The sequence below is a fragment of the Aptenodytes forsteri genome, unplaced genomic scaffold, assembly GCF_000699145.1.
Source record: "Aptenodytes forsteri isolate BGI_AS27 unplaced genomic scaffold, ASM69914v1 Scaffold1, whole genome shotgun sequence".
In the NCBI taxonomy this organism is placed as follows: Eukaryota; Metazoa; Chordata; class Aves; order Sphenisciformes; family Spheniscidae; genus Aptenodytes; species Aptenodytes forsteri.
The window spans coordinates 3,615,701-3,631,900 of record NW_008795035.1 but is presented as its reverse complement, the minus strand read 5'-3'; the positions used below and the strand labels follow the sequence as shown (position 1 = coordinate 3,631,900).

General features: G+C 40.1%; 1 protein-coding gene across 4 annotated transcripts in view; it reads right to left on the bottom strand.

Moving 5' to 3' along the window:
• PDE8A (phosphodiesterase 8A) overlaps nucleotides 1–16,200 on the bottom strand; it is a 161,246-nt gene that overhangs the window by 115,690 nt on the left and 29,356 nt on the right. For 2 of the 4 annotated variants that reach the window (XM_009276524.2, XM_009276525.2), the window contains exon 1: nucleotides 15,132–15,802. The exons of 1 other annotated variant lie outside the window; for it this stretch is intronic. In XM_009276524.2, the coding sequence (XP_009274799.1) occupies nucleotides 15,132–15,392 (261 nt within the window). In that variant the 5' untranslated portion in view covers nucleotides 15,393–15,802. Of the gene's footprint in view, nucleotides 1–15,131; nucleotides 15,803–16,062; nucleotides 16,126–16,200 lie in introns of those variants that run through there. One more of the 4 variants, XM_009276526.2, reaches the window with a different exon arrangement.

The following is a 16,200-nucleotide window of genomic DNA, read 5'->3' as shown; positions in this document are numbered from 1 at the left end:
GTTTTTCCCCCCCCCCCCCCATAGTATCACTGTATCCATAACAGAGATTTTTCCAGTATAAAATATTATTTAAAAAATCAAAATCCCTCACTGACATTTCTAGGCTAGGTAACATTCCTCATACAGTCCTGGCCTGGACTGTATTAAGACTTTGCCTAAATTAGAAATGCGTCCTAAGTATAATTCCACAAGTCAAGAAATACAGGAAAACTTTTTGTTGTGGAAGAAGTTACACCATTGTATTTGTACTCTCAAATGGCATAAACTATGCTGTCACAAGCACGGTAGTATCAGTATTGCTGCAATTAGAGCAGGGCTTTACCCTAACCATGTCGGTAAGAAATCACCAATGCAAAGAACAGACTATTGCAATATTAACAACCGAGGTGAGAGGAGGACACCTCATCACCTAAGACCCTAGACACTTGTTTCGGTAACATATGATGGGATCTTTCAGGGTCATGGGCAGCAGAGGTTCGCAAACTTCTTTGAAACATTATTTACTCTTTCTCCAAGGCCAAGTTGAAGAAACCCAGCTAGCTAAACTGCCGTCAGCAAGCTCAGTCTCCACTGCCTTCAGCAGGTGTTTTAACAACTCTCAGAGAGACTAAATTTTCTATACTATTGGGGAGAAAGGCGGGCAGGACAAAGCACAAAAATAAACCAGATCAATTAAAGAAACAGATCATATAAAGAAACAGATAACAATGAACTAGTCTCTATTTTTAAGTGAGCTGAGTAACAAGGAATTGCGTATGTATGATCAATTAAAAAAAAGTGAAAAAATTACTACTTCAATCAGTATCGTACAGGAGCTGCAATGCACGCAACTCAGCCACAGCCACTTGCCCTCACCCCAACACCACTATCAGCTTGGCAGCATGTGTAAAACAGCATTGGCTTTAACATGCAAAGTGGTATCTGCACTAGGCAGCGCCATGTGGGACTACACTACAGATCAAAGTATTTTCAGTATCTGTTAAAGGAGGCCTTAACTGGTTTTAGAAGAAGCAGGACTGCAGTAATAAATCTGATCTCTTGAAGCATGAGTTGGAAGTTGTACCCTCCTGTCAGCAGGTTCACTGTATGATGTATTGTGGAGCTTTGGCTGCAAAGAAGCTGTAGCCTGCAGTTAATGAGCTGTTCAAAGTAGCTGTGAAATTGTCAACTTAATTAAGCCAAGTTTAGTTAACAGTCATCTTTCAAAAATTTTGTGTGAAGAAGCAGGCTCTGGAAGTGCCCAGCTATGCACTGTAGGAAACTGCTGTGTACTTTTCTGAACCGAGAAATTAAGAGCTCATGTGATAAGAGATAGTGCTATTTTACGAAGTGTTTAAAGAAAGCCCCTTGGCTGTCCCAGCATGTCAGGGAGCTTCATAATTTTTTCTATTTTTAGAGAGTTAAGAAGCATAAGCACTTGAGAACAGTCAGTGACAGTTTCTTAAGATAGCCTGACCTCTAGAAAGACATGTATGACTTGGAGAGAGGAAGGAAAGCCTCCTGAGGAAACCTTCTTGTGAAGGTCTGAGCTCTCAGTACTCAGTTCTGCAGATGGGTACATTGACATGGCAGCCACAATCCGAGAGGTTTGTCCTAGTCCGATGAAGGCAGACAACTTCAGAGAGCATTAGGAAGACCAAGCTGCTCTATACTCCCTGCATGTATTTCCAGCCTTGTTGTTCATGGCCTTGAATAAAGCACTTCAACACGCATCACTGTCTTTCCTGTACCTTAACCAGGTTAGCACACGTTAAAAACCCTGTCCAAGCTAGATTAAAAAATAAGACCTTAGGGTATATATACCTTAGGGTATATATACTAAGTCAGGGGGTTGTATTCTATTTGTATTGACTCTGGAGAGTCTGCTCATGTCTGTTGTAGGACAAAAATATCTGTAGTAACCAAACTGAGTTATAGCAATCAATTAGTCTGGGTTTCAACAAACCATTACCACTGGCCTCAGTTCATTCCTCAGTACAGAGGTTGAGGTTTCCCAAACCTAACTCAGGCTCTTAAGGATATGAAGACCTCTTGCAGCACCCAGCAACAGCAGAGGTGCAGTGCTGTTAGCCATAATCCCTTCACCCTGACAATCCTTTGTCATGCTTTTCCCTCTACCTGAAATGTTTTGTTGGCTTACCTTAAAAATCATTAAACTATTTTAGAACAGGCTGCGGAGACCCCTCCTTTAGAAATTCTACCTGCTGGCTTGGGACCTCCCAGTGTTGGGAAAGATGATGAAAAAAATGCCAAGCCCTTCACCCACATCCACCTCTCTGCAAAATGGAGGGGGGGGGAAGATTAAAAAAAACCAACGAGGTACTTTACAGGTCCTTGTAACTCTTACAAAGTGGCATGAAGCTAATAGTAGTCAAGCATTTAAAGATTCCCAGGTAATATTTCACATGTGTATTTACTGTTACTGAGTGTATTGTTACAGGGGTAAGGGGAAACTAGATCCTGAAGTAGTCAAAGTGATTGGCCACAGCCAGGGAAGTGCCTCTCTGCTTTCAGATATGCTCAACAGAATGCTCCTTCTTGGTACCTTTATCCTGAAACAGAATACCACTGGCACAGCGAATCCTAACAAGTGGATGCAACTGGGTACTTCTCTGATCAGTCAGCTGGAACGCCAGTCAGCTGGGGAAAAAAATGTAAGGGGCCATTGACCAAAAGTGTCAGGTTTCCTGAGGGGGGATGATAGTTCTTCTTTGCAGGTCATCCGTGGAGAAAGGGCAAGAGACCGTATGGCCTCATTGCTAAACACACACTTTAGGAAACAACTGACTGAGGGAGACATTGTCCTTGCTCCAACTGATGGTGGAAAAATTTAGGAGGCTTCTCAACCATTTAGGACAAATCACTCTTCCGTAACTAGGTAAAGATCCCTGTGGAGACGACTGAGACTTCTGCAACCTACAAGCAAAACCATTCCCCATAGTGACCTCAGAGTCAAGCACTGGACCCCACCACTTACACTCTACACGAGCCTCTGGTCTTGACCTCATGATTAAATTTAGGAGGCAATGACAGAGCAGTGCAACGTATCAGGGAGGCACCTCCTAATCCACATAACTCCTGTCCATAGAATAAAGGGTTGAACATCACAGCTACCTCTTAATACCTACTGCCTGCACTTCCTAGCACAGCTCAAAGGCTCACAGAAGAAACGGAGGAAAAGATTTCCATTCCCTGAAACTGCACCAGGTGTATTTCACTTCTGCAGTACTTAAAATTCTCTAGTTTGCTTAGACTTTGTATACCAACAAAGCAAGGTTACCCCACAAAGCAAAATTTACCCCATTAACAGTGTGCCACAACCTTAGCAGAGCACAGCAGAAGAGACTTTAATATTGCCCAAAGAGCACAAGAGAGCCTTGTAAGAGCTCTTAGCAATCAGAACAGCCAAGATAAAGTTAGAAGAAAACTTCAGAGCTGTGTAACCTCCAAAAAGAAGTCCTTTTTAGTTTGGCAAAATAAGAGATGGCAATTTCAGCTCACTTTTTTGACAGTCCAGCTATGAATCTCACTGTAAGCAATCCACAAGAGAGCTTAGATTTTTAGAAAATATGAACTTCAATCACGCTCCTCCGAAAATTTGGTGCCTGGCAATTTTCCCATGGTCACACTGTGACTAGGGGCTAAGTCTGAGGATCAGACAAGGCGTTAGATTTCCCATACCTCCCGCCAACCACTAGCAGGGCTTGCTCCCTCTGCCCCACTCCCACTCTAATTTTGAGGCTTTGCACTGATATTAAAAAAAAAAGAAATCTTCCAAATGTTATAACGTATAAACAGTGACAGCAGAATTGTGTTTTTCAGTAAAATATCATAAGCTGATACATCAATATTTAGCTCTAGGAACCAAAAGTAAAGAATGCCCACCAAAATTCCATTTTTTAACATTTGCTACCAAGAAAGCAGGCTGACACTATTGCCTGTCCTTCAGGGACAAATACTGTCTTTGCCCTTCTCACCAAAGCCAGGGGTGAGAGGGACAGATCAGCTTCCTCACTGAGCAGTTTCATTAGTTTAATGACTTTTTATTATTATTAACAACGATCATAAAAGCTAAATCTCTCTTATCCCCAAGAAGCTGGTTCTTGCCACTGCCAGAGGCAGGGCACTGTGAAAAGGCTGTGCAAGCTGCTTTTTGGAGAAAATTTGGTTCCCAACAAGCTACTGCGCTAACACATTCATTTTAAAGAGCTGTAACTTGTAATAGTATTTCAGAAAAGATAAACCCCTCCTAAAAAGTAAGCAGCTACCCCAAAGTAAAAGATTCCATACTTTGGTAAAGGTAAAATGTTAGATTATCCACTGACGGAAAAAGTATCACTGCTAGGCTTAGGGGCTGTGACTGACAGCACTACCACTGAATTCAACCTGACTGCTCTCATGACAGAGCTCAGCGCCATGGCATTAAATAGCAAGGAACAGGACGCATCATTTCCAGAACTGAGGACATACGATAACGTAACTAATTGACAGTATAAGCAGAACAGCCCTTTCATCCAAAATTCTGCAGAAAGCAGATCACTTCCACGGCAAAAGACAAAAAGAAAACAAATACTAAGTGAATTAAAAGTTACAGCAGAATCAATGGAAGCATGAAGCAGTGTCCGAGTTCACAGGACTTGCTCTTCCTCGCAGTGCAGTTGTTAACAAAACAAAAGCTGTTTGGGTTTGCAAAACCCTCTTTGCCTGGCTTTGAAGTGTTTTGTTCCTCTAAAATATCAACGTTACCCTCAGCTTTTTTTCATCTGCAGGATACTCTGCCTTATGTATGAAAAAAAGCACTAGCTTCTCTGGTCATGAAGTCCTCTTCAAAATGCAAACCCCTATTTAGTTACAATTCACCCCCTTTGCTTTCTTTTAAACACTTTCATCAGTTGTTCTTGGTCCCTGCAACAGTATTTGCAGAAACAAATACATAAACGATCCACATTGATGGTGTTTCACTGCTAAGTATGTGCTAACACTGGCTTGGAAATTAATCCTCCATTCAAAAATTCCACTCAATTTTTTTTTTTAATTGCATTTGTCAACTTAGCAACCAAGTTTTAAGGAGATAAAACATTATCATTATCATACGACATGCCAAAATTGTGAAAAATGAGAAGTAAATCAGTATGTCCAGACTAAAGCCAGAAGAGGAACATAAAAAACTCTTCTCATTTTTGTACTTTTAAATAGATTCCTTGCATCTTTCTCCAAAGCACACTCTGCTGACTGCTGTTAGAAACAAAGCACTGCATTACATGGACACAGTTTGATCTGAGTGCGACTCTTATGTTCCTGGGTATATGATGGCCCTGATCCTGCATGACACATGATTAAGATCAAGCGTTCAAGTAGAAACACACAGCGAGTTGGCCGAAGAGCCACACACTAACCAGTGGCAGTCTGGTTCTTCTGATTTCAGTTCAGTATCTCTAGCCTTGGCCACACCGCTGCATCATTACTTACAGAATGATCACCTGCGACCACAAAGCACCAAGCAACATAACACATCCCAACACACTTCAGATGCAAGTGGAGAACTACACAGGTACAAATGCGTAGAAAAAAGTCCTTTTGAATGCCTAGAAATTCAAAGTTTTAACTTTGAGAGTCACCACTCTCAAGAACAGCAACAGACATGCAGATTTAGTTTATGACCTGAAGCCACAGTAATTTATATTCTTTATGCAGCTACTGCTTGAGAACAGCCCTCACTGCTATAAGAAGCTGAGAAGAAAAAAAAAATCAATTTGCTATCCCATTACTCCCATCATTAGACAGTTAATAATATCAGTTATTGGTAGGTTTTTTGCATTAGTTATGGATTAAGCAATCATAAAACATGGGACCCAACCGTAAGGGCTGATACCCTAGTTGCACTTCAAAGAAGCCAGGGAAGTTTTGGTTACAGACTAGAGATCAAATTCTGGCTGTTCTGAAAATTATAAGAACTTTGCCACTAGCTTCAGTACAGCCGGGAACTTGCTCACTGGAGCTATACTAATGTCTTTCTGGAAAGACAGAAAATAACTTAGCCCTTAATACAAATATTATTGCCACTATTTTTATTTTCAAATCACATATCCAATAGGGAGCTATTTTCTACCATAGTGAGAGGTAAACACAGCAGTCCAAGTTCTGCCTCAGGTATACCCCTCAAGCCCACAGATTTTAATGGGGTTGAAGGACTGTCATTTTAGTCAGAATTTGGCCCACCAATAAACCTCTTCAGTTTTTGAAAATAACTCTTTGCTTTGTTTTGAAAAATAAAATGCAGATATCTTGCCAGCCATCCCAGTGCCATCCACACTTCAGTGTGTGGCAGAGCTCTGGATTCCAGTACTTGTAGAATTACTCGTCTTATGCCGAGATACTTATCACTGAGTTACAGCTCATGGAAAAGTGCAATTTTACCAGGCAGTTAAACCGCAGCAGTGTGCAGGGTAAGTCACTTTGCTTCAGGTTACCAGAATAGTAGGTGTGGTTGTCTTCAACCATTTGTGGAATTTCTCGCCAAACTTTTATGGGAAAAAAAAAACAACTTAAAAATTGAAAGAAACAGCAGACAGTATTCCAAAAAGAAGAAATACACATCTGCAAACTCAGTCGTCTCAGCTGAATGCTGATCTTGTCCTATCTACCTATCACACAGATACGTTTGTGCATTTAAAAACTTGGAATTAAAACCACTGTTGTAAAATAGAGTTCTACACTTCAGTGTCAGAAGAGACGCAATCCTGATAATTCAGTATGAGTGAGGAACATCATCTATCTGACAATGCAAAAGTGTAGATACTCGTAAATACAGGAAGGTTGTATTCAATACAGATCAAGGTTCTTTTGTTGTGCTTTAATTAATACATTAGCATAGCTTTTTCAAACAAGATCCTTATAAAGAATGTTTACTTTGCCGATTGCTTACTGAGGTTATTTGTCTGATTAAATTTTATTAGAGATAACAGAACCTCAGACTGAAAGACAGAAAGCAATGGTAAATGTGTAACTTTAAAAATACGTTGTCTTTTAGTGGCAAGTAAGATGGGGCCTCATAAAGTTTCCACCGCATCCCAGTAGGGAGCTAAAGGTCATTGCTAACTCAAAGTTAAAAACAATGGGAAGTAGAGGATGTCATTCTTTCGTACTTGCCCAGTGATTCTATGTTTTCTTTGTATGGATTTACTTAGGAAACTGGGAAATCTAAAAAACAATGAAAAGATTTCAAGGTTACCATTTTTCCCTTAACAATATCAGAAATCTGTTCATGTCGCTATGTAAGAAGTTTCATTTACAAAGGAAAATACCTCTTACTTGAAAAGGTTTGATCTTTCCAGGCATATAAAATGTTTGAAGTTTCCTGTGCAACTTTCAAATTAATGTGCAAAATGATTGTGCTTTTGCAAAAAGAGTGAATCCTCATTTCCGATCAAGAAACAGACGCAACTTAAATCTGTTAAAAATATTAACAAACAGATTAATTTCTATCCTGATTAAAAAAAAAAAAAAATTTCCTTGAAATAGTATCTATTTAGTTCACTCAGGAATGAAAGACCTATCTGGCCAACAAGGAGATTGTCTTTACACCAACAAAAATATGTCATCCTAATTTCTAGGGTTCTAGTGCTCAGAAATTGTCTATCGTAATAAAGCAGCAGAACCAAAAGCAGTATTTCTTCCTTCTCCAAGCAAAGATGGGAATCCTAATTTGAGTCCCTCATACTGGAATCAGTCTTTCATTAGCAACAGTATTTTATTCCCAAAATTGCTTTTAAATCTTGAATATTCCTTTTTTATTCCAAGTTCTTTTGTTTGCAGGGACATTAACTCTCTACGTACATATGCAGACTACCTCTAAACATTTAAAACACTATCAAAACCCATCTCAAATTACCTTGTTAACCACACTGAAAATAGATACAACTTAATTCACGTCAACGCATTTCCACATCAAAAAGTAGGTTCTAGCCCTCGTCCTTTCTCGTGAAACAAAGCCATACATGTGGGAGCCGTTTTACAGAATGCTAAGCTTTTTACTTTATGTAGAGTGACAGACTTACAGATTTTACAAGGAAGAGGAGAAAAGGGCCTGGGAGTTTGATTTGAGGCCAACAGTTCAACTCATAGTAAAAGGGGACGGTCTGGAAGAATCCACAAATTAGAGACTCCGCTATTTAATTTCACAGCGTGTGTACCAACATCATTTATTACATTTTGGCCTTAACAGGGATTTTAAGAAAGAACCTAAAAGGGGCTGGATGCCGAAATCTTTTTGAAAAGCAGAGGGCTTTAACACAACATCGCTTCCTTGATGCCTTTGAAAACTTAAAAATCTGACTCTGGGCAATAAAACTATTTAGTATGTCGTGCACATTAAAGCTATTCAATTTGCATCTTGTCATCCTGTGCCAATTTAAATTATGGTTAAATGAAGATACCTAATTATTTTACCCAATGGACTGATAGCAATGCGTAGAATGTCACAGGGCCAAGCAAATTCCTAGTGAACCCCCACTGGATGAATGGGTCTGACATATAAAACACTGCAATAAACCTGGAAAACTGCGCTTTGGACATGAAATCACGCTCTATGTGCAATCTCGGAAACATTGCTAACAATGTTTTAATTCCATCCATGGCTGGTAAAGCTGTTTACAGTGCGGGTATATTATATCCATACACACCACCAAAATAGAACACAATACTAAATTGTTCTCTCATGTGTGCAGGTGCTTCTGTGGTCCCCTGACAAAATGACAACTTACGTAAAGCTTGTATGGAAACAATTTCACCTGGGGACAGTCTGCTCATTACCATATTTGCTTCAGGTTTCTTTCACTTTTTGCTGAGAGCTAATAAGAGCTTTATCTGTCCGTATCTCTAAATATTTATTTCCTCCTTGAGGACTCATTTGAAAGTAAGTTGGCATTCCAAATGCTCAAAAAGCAGAATATTTTCAGTGTATTGTTACTATTGCTTAAGAAACCCAATTCTGGAGTCCCTTCTCAAGGTAAGAGGGTAAGCCAAGAGGGGTAAACAAAAGTTCATATAATAGATAAAGTTCATATAATAGATAAAGTAAAACAGCAATTTATCACTGTTGGTAGTGGCAACTGTTGGATATAACAATTTCAATGGATGTTAAAAATAATTCTCATTCAAATACCTCCCATTTTCTTGACATGGACATTTACTTGAACATGAGGAACAGATATTAAAGCATGCAACATGAGAGGCAAAACAGTTTCCAGACAGTATTTTTTCTAAGTTTCAAATGAACTATGAGCAACTTTCTTAATGAGACATTCTTCATATTCACACAGACTGTAGGCATCTTCTAATCTAAAATTCATTGAACGTGAAGTATCTGCAAGTGGGTGTAACCGTTTCACCATTTCATATCTTTAATTTATACTTAGACTTAGCATTTTGGATGTAAAATCTGAATTGCTGGCACCTGAAATAGCAAGGCAATGCTGGTACCTTGCACTGGAATGTCACACCACATGTAATATTGGGAACGGTAGAAAGGGAGGGAGAACTAGTATCACCTCCCGTTCTTCTGGCTTCTAAGTACATTCTACAACTAGAAAATTTCTCACTGTGGATGTACTTACACTTCAATCTAAGCCATACAATTAAGAATACAAAGGGTACAACACAGTAAGATAAATACCTAGAACTGTAGAAATAAAGGCTTGTTTTTAATACTTCCTCTATTGACACATTCAGGTGGCAGAAAAGGAAAAGCTTAGAAATTAACTACCTAAAATGGCCAGGGAAGAGACACAAAGCAAGCTTAGACCAGGGGCAGCAAAGAACAATGCAAAGGGCAGAGAGAAGTCAGTGTTTCGTGCCTGGCAGATGAATTTACAGCTGAAAGGAGTTCCAGTGAAGTTTTTGCCAACAGTAAGTACTCCAAAAATTCAGGGTCTAACCTTGCTCATCTCAGTCACACAAGGAATTGCTCTCAGATGCAGTGACACATTTTGCATGAGTTGGTTTGCATCATCAGGAGACGTACTGATAACAACGCTTTAAAAATTGAAAACACAGCTTATGCTATCTTAGTAGTGTAGCTATCTATACGCTCTGAGTGATTTACAGTTTGGTTTTTTCCAGTTTACATTACAAACAACAGGAAATTAAAAGGTAAAGATAAAAAATAGACTTAAATATGAACCCAGTTCACTTCATACCATTTAAAAATTAGACTCCCATCCCCTGGAGAAAAGGGTTCATGCCTTGCAACAATGGCATAAAAAGCATCATCCTGAAAGTCTGGAGCCGTAAAGATTGAGAAAAGTTTGTGTATCTCAGCGTGGGAAGGATCCTCTCAGTGGGAGCAAGGATCTCTGTACAGGAGGGCTGACGTCAGTGGAAGTGGGAGGGAAACGGTGATGGGAGGTTTGTCGGGGAAATGATTGAGGACAGTTTCAGTGGGAACAGGGAGGAATCCAAGAGAGGGTGGATGGCCTCAGTGGAAGCATGGACAGTACGTGTGGGAGTTTCAAAGGGAAAGAGAGCTCGTGTGTTCCAAGGGGAAGGAATTACCAGACAGACAGGAAAAGAGCAGACGGCTTAACGGACTAAATAATGTGCTGCTGCTAAATGCTGAAACAAGATCCACTTCAGCACTGCAGGTACAATATAGCATACAGCCTCCTATATGCAGAATTATGCAACCATTGGTTTGCAGTGACTGCAAAATTCTCCGGCAATTTCACAGGGTTTGAATGAAGAAAACTTACTGGCTGTAGGGCCATGGACTTAAACTGGCTGTCCCTTATCAGCTGATAAATCAAAAGGCTATTTCACATTTAGCCCTGCTGGCTTAGGGCTACTTTTAATTTAAAATAAAGGAAGTCTGGATTTACTCTCTGATCCCCTCACACCCAAACGCACATATTTCTGTGTTAAATATACGTGACAGGGAGAGTTACACAAGAGAAGAGGAAGGAAATCTCACATACGTAAAAGAATGACAGGGCAAAATAAATGCGCAATGTATGTGCTACAGTGTATATTAGTGCACTATAGAAGAGTGACACACACACACATGCTGTTGGGACAGCATATGCTTATGAATACCCAAGTAAATTTTAAATAAATGCCCATGAAGTCCTTATACCATTCCAGCATTTACTCCACTTATGCTATAGATTAAACAGAGGTATTATTCTAAAGGTGTTTAAGCAGGTTCCTATAAAGCCAAGTACCTTTATCATAAATTCAACAACACAAATGTCTGAAGAAGAAAATCGTTAACTAATATATATGAAAAAGACAGACTATCATGATTTTGAGTCCACTTTCTTGAGATTTTTGGAGCTAACAAAAAAAAAACCAACAGGAAAACTCTCCCTTGCAACAGTACTGGGTAAGTGTCATTTGATATTTTTAATGTAGCACTGGATACTCAAACCTCAGTCACTGTTACTGCATTTAAGTCTTGCTCATCTTTCACTGGGAAAAGTACAGAGTTTAAGCTGTGGAGTCGATACATTGAAAATCAAGGGAAGGGTTTTCATGGCTGGTTCACTTTTTAGATATGGCACTTGGATTCCAAGCTGCTCATAAATTTTCAAATTAAAACCACGTATGAAATTACTAATTAAGGAGGGAGATACAAGTGCCATGATCAAATATGATTTATTAAAAGGGCTCCTCCATTTCTCATATACTATCACCAAACCCATATATACCAGAAATAGCTGTTACGGCATTTATCTCTGCACATACAGACTTTCAGGACTGCTCTGCAAATTTGCTATGGATAAACTTAGGTTTTTCCATATTAGGAAAGAACAGGTTAACTTTTTTTAGCTACAGTTTGTAAATTGATGCAAATTACAAAATATAGTGTGCTCACACCACGCATCCAGCAAATGACCCTCTGCTATTTCACCAGAAGAAAGATATAATAAGACATAAACATAAAGCCAGAATAAGTCTGGGGGCTAATTACCAATAGATATAATGCCATTTTATAGTTAGCATGGGTTATTTTTTTTTAATGACACTTTCTGACTTGAAAAATGTGCACTATAGCTAACAAACTGATTCAATAAAAGTTATTGCACTACCTATTATACATATATTAATAAACTTAATGCTAATGCCAGCAGAAGCGAAAATATTAGATTTACACATGTGCCAAGTTTTCTTCCAAGCTCCCACATAGGACTTTCTTGGCTTTAATCTGTGCATATACAACAAAAGAATGTGAATGAATTTCAATTAAAGTGCCCTGAAACCAAGTGAAAATGCCATTCAGGCCGGTTACTGGCTATTCACATAAATTCTGATGACACCACCATTGGCCAAAGCACAAAAGGTTTGTAGCATCTTCCGTTCATGTGAGGGTATCTCAGGGGCCATAAAGGGTGTACTACACACTCTGAAGAACAGCAATAGTTCCTAGTAGCCCCCTAATTCTAACAGTTCTTCCTCAAATCAAAAATCCTTTTAACTCCAAAACAGCACAACGTCCTGCCCAACGCTCCTTTTGGCTTCAGGGATTTCAGGCTCCTGTCCCTTGTCTTCAATGTTCTCACACTTTGTTTCTTTCCAAACAACTTCACTGTGCAGCGAAAACTGCTCTCCAGTGATAGCATAGCCCCTTCTCCAGCACAATCTCCGAGACAACGTGGTTATCTAGCACACTCAGAACTGTAAATCTGATCATACTATACACACTAATAATAAAAGCAGAGAATGAAATACCATGCCGCTTTATGGCTCTAAAGAGCATTATAGGATTTTGCACATGAAAATCATGCAGATGTGATGTGTCCAACAGATTTTGTATTCAGCTGACCACAAACAGAATTCCACTCTCACTTCTCAAAACTCAACATTTCAGAGCAATGTGCTTAGGGTGATGACAAGGGCAGAAAATGTGACTGAGTGATAAAAATCAGAATGACTGCCAATGAGATTACAGTATGCATATGAACCAACATCAACCGTATAGCATCTGGCTGAATTATCCAAACCTAGTAACAAGAATTTTTACAAGTTCTTGAAATCGAACAAAATTTAACACAACTTCACTGTGCAGCGAAAACTGCTCTCCAGTGATAGCATAGCCCCTTCTCCAGCACAATCTCCGAGACAACGTGGTTATCTAGCACACTCAGAACTGTAAATCTGATCATACTATACACACTAATAATAAAAGCAGAGAATGAAATACCATGCCGCTTTATGGCTCTAAAGAGCATTATAGGATTTTGCACATGAAAATCATGCAGATGTGATGTGTCCAACAGATTTTGTATTCAGCTGACCACAAACAGAATTCCACTCTCACTTCTCAAAACTCAACATTTCACAGCAATGTGCTTAGGGTGATGACAAGGGCAGAAAATGTGACTGAGTGATAAAAATCAGAATGACTGCCAATGAGATTACAGTATGCATATGAACCAACATCAACCGTATAGCATCTGGCTGAATTATCCAAACCTAGTAACAAGAATTTTTACAAAGTTCTTGAAATCGAACAACAAAATTTAACAAAACTAAGACTGCTTCCTATGCATGCTTCTGGAAACAGGTTTTGGAGTTGGTTTCTTCCCCATAAGCAAGCACACGGACGACAAGTTCACAGAATATTAATTTTAAGAATATTTTTTGCTTAGATTTTGTAATGTGCAATTATAATCACACTTAAAAATTCAGCTAGCAAAACAACTGTCAGGATTCTGATGACAACTTAAGTTTCCTTACTGTGGTTACCGTGTTAAATATGCCATAAGCATGTCTATCATGTGTGAACAGGGCCGTAAAGTTCAGTTTCCTGTACAGTGTTATTAACACAAAAATTTAGTTTAGTATAACACCATTCAGCTTCATGTTCTGCCTTAGGTATTGTTAATTCCTCCTCCAACTCACTACTTACTTCGCATTTTCTAGACTTTTTCTGAACTCCTATGAACTGAGATTGCTATATCTGGAGGAAAACAATTGAAGAAAAAATCACTCACAGTACTGGAAAAAATTATTCCAGGTCAATACTCTAGAAGCCATCTTAATGAACACGTAAAAATCCTACGAAAACTACAAATCATTAGAGTTTCTGCGAGTCTGCAAAACGCTTGACATTTAGCTAGTTCTTGCCTGCATCTCAAGCCTGTATCTTATATTTACAGCATGTGTATCTCAGTTCTTATCATGGTAACTCAGAGCAGATCAGCCATGTTATATAATATCCCCATGGCTGCTACAATTTGATTTTTTTTTTATATTTGCAATTACTTATTTTTACGAAATAGAGATAGTTCCCCCAAAAAAGCAAAGATATGAAATAATCAAAACCTATAGCATTAGGAACAAAGGTACAACCCATAAACAAACAGGCCATCAATAGAAAGTAAAAAGACAAGCAAGCACGCCACACCACTAACTCTCTCACTTCAAAAAAAAAAATAAAAAACACAAATTACAATTTTTTTCAGTGTGTGTCTGTCGACTTCATACAGCTTTATGTTGTATCTCTGCACAAAAGTATGCACACTAACACACATGCAAAAAACCCTCCAAAAAATACCGTTTGCAGCAACAGACAAGGTCAACAAGTTGTTAATGTAAATCAGTACCCAGAGCAAAAACCCGCTGTCGCTCTCCTTTCAACTTTCTGAATGGAAGAGGTATGCAAATTGATCAGCCCCGCCAGCAGATCGCTTCAGACTGCGATTTGCCTCTGCTTCCAAACACGACAAGCGCAAACAGCAACACTGGACGACCCAGCACAAACAAACATGTAAAACACAGGAGTCAGTGGCAGTGCAGCTCCCATGCACGGCAGAGTCCCACCATGGACGGACGGACGGACGGGCCCTCCGCGTTCAGAAGCAAGACCCGCACCCCTGGCTCTAACGATTGACAAGGACAATTACACAGCTCTCCTTCCCAGCATTAGGAAAACTCGTTTTGTGGAATGAAGAGGCTTGGGTACATCTGTAAAGTCGTTTCATGAGACCGATTAGTTTATAAACGAAAGTAATAGCTCAAGCCAGGAAAAGCTCCCCCGCAACGTATCGCTTCGGCAGGGAGACTCCTTGGGTTAAACCGCTACAGCCAACTCCTGTTCTGAGAGAAACAGTGCTTATGTTTAGCACCCTTTTTACCTTAACACTGGATCTGCTGGTCTGGGTCTCTGCCTCCATGCTCTGGCTGTTCTCCCTCTTGTCTTTCTTAGAGGAATTAGTCCTCACCTTATAAGTGGATGTGTTGGAGGATTTAATGAATAATCCTGGGACGGGGTTGCCTTGCTGCTGTTGAGACATGGTTGTGTTGGTCTGGTGAGGGGAATTGCACTCCTCAGACTCTTTGCTACTGTGATAGACCACTCTGCTGTCAGAGATGTGGATGCTTGGAGCACAGCCCATGCTTTGTGGCCACCTGGGCAATACTTCTAAATTGTGTATATATATATATATATATGTGTGCGTGTGTGTATATATATATATATATATCTTTCTGTTTCCTTCCCGTTGGTATTTTCCCCCTGCTTAATTTTTTGTTAACAGGTTGAATCTCTTTCCTGCGTCTCCGCTACACTCTGAAGCATTGCCATCAGTCCCTTCTACACCACCAGAAACGTGTCTGTTCTCCTCGTCCTCCAGGAAACAGGTCCTTTAATCTCAATCTCAGCAGTGGGCTGGGGAGCTGGAGGGGAGGGATGGGGGGAAAAAAATCAAGAACCGGTCGACTTCATATTTTCACAGATTATTATTAATTTTTCTAAGCCATCTGAGAATCTTGGTAGGGTTTTCTTTCCTTCTGGGAGCCAAAAGCCAAAAAAAAAAAAAAAAAAAAAAAAAAAGGAGAGAGGGGGGGAAAAGGCAAAAGCAAAAATAACAAAAAACCCCCAAGCCCCAAACCACACGCACACACACCCCAGCGTCTTCTCGGCTAGGCGCTCAGAGCGGCCGGGGGCACTGCACCATCTCCTCCCTCCTAGTCCGGAGCACGGCGCATTTTCCACCTGGGTTTGCACAGCGTTACCGATTAACCCGGGTACGGGCCGGGAGGTGGGGTGGGGGGACCGCTCCCCACCTCGTCTTCCGCGCTCCCCCCCGAGCCGCGCTTACTCTTCGCGGTCCCGCTCGGCGCTGCGCTGTGCCGGGGGTGTGCTTTGGGGCGTGCTTTGGGGTTGAGCTGGGGGGCCGAGATCAGTAAATTTAAAAAAAAAAA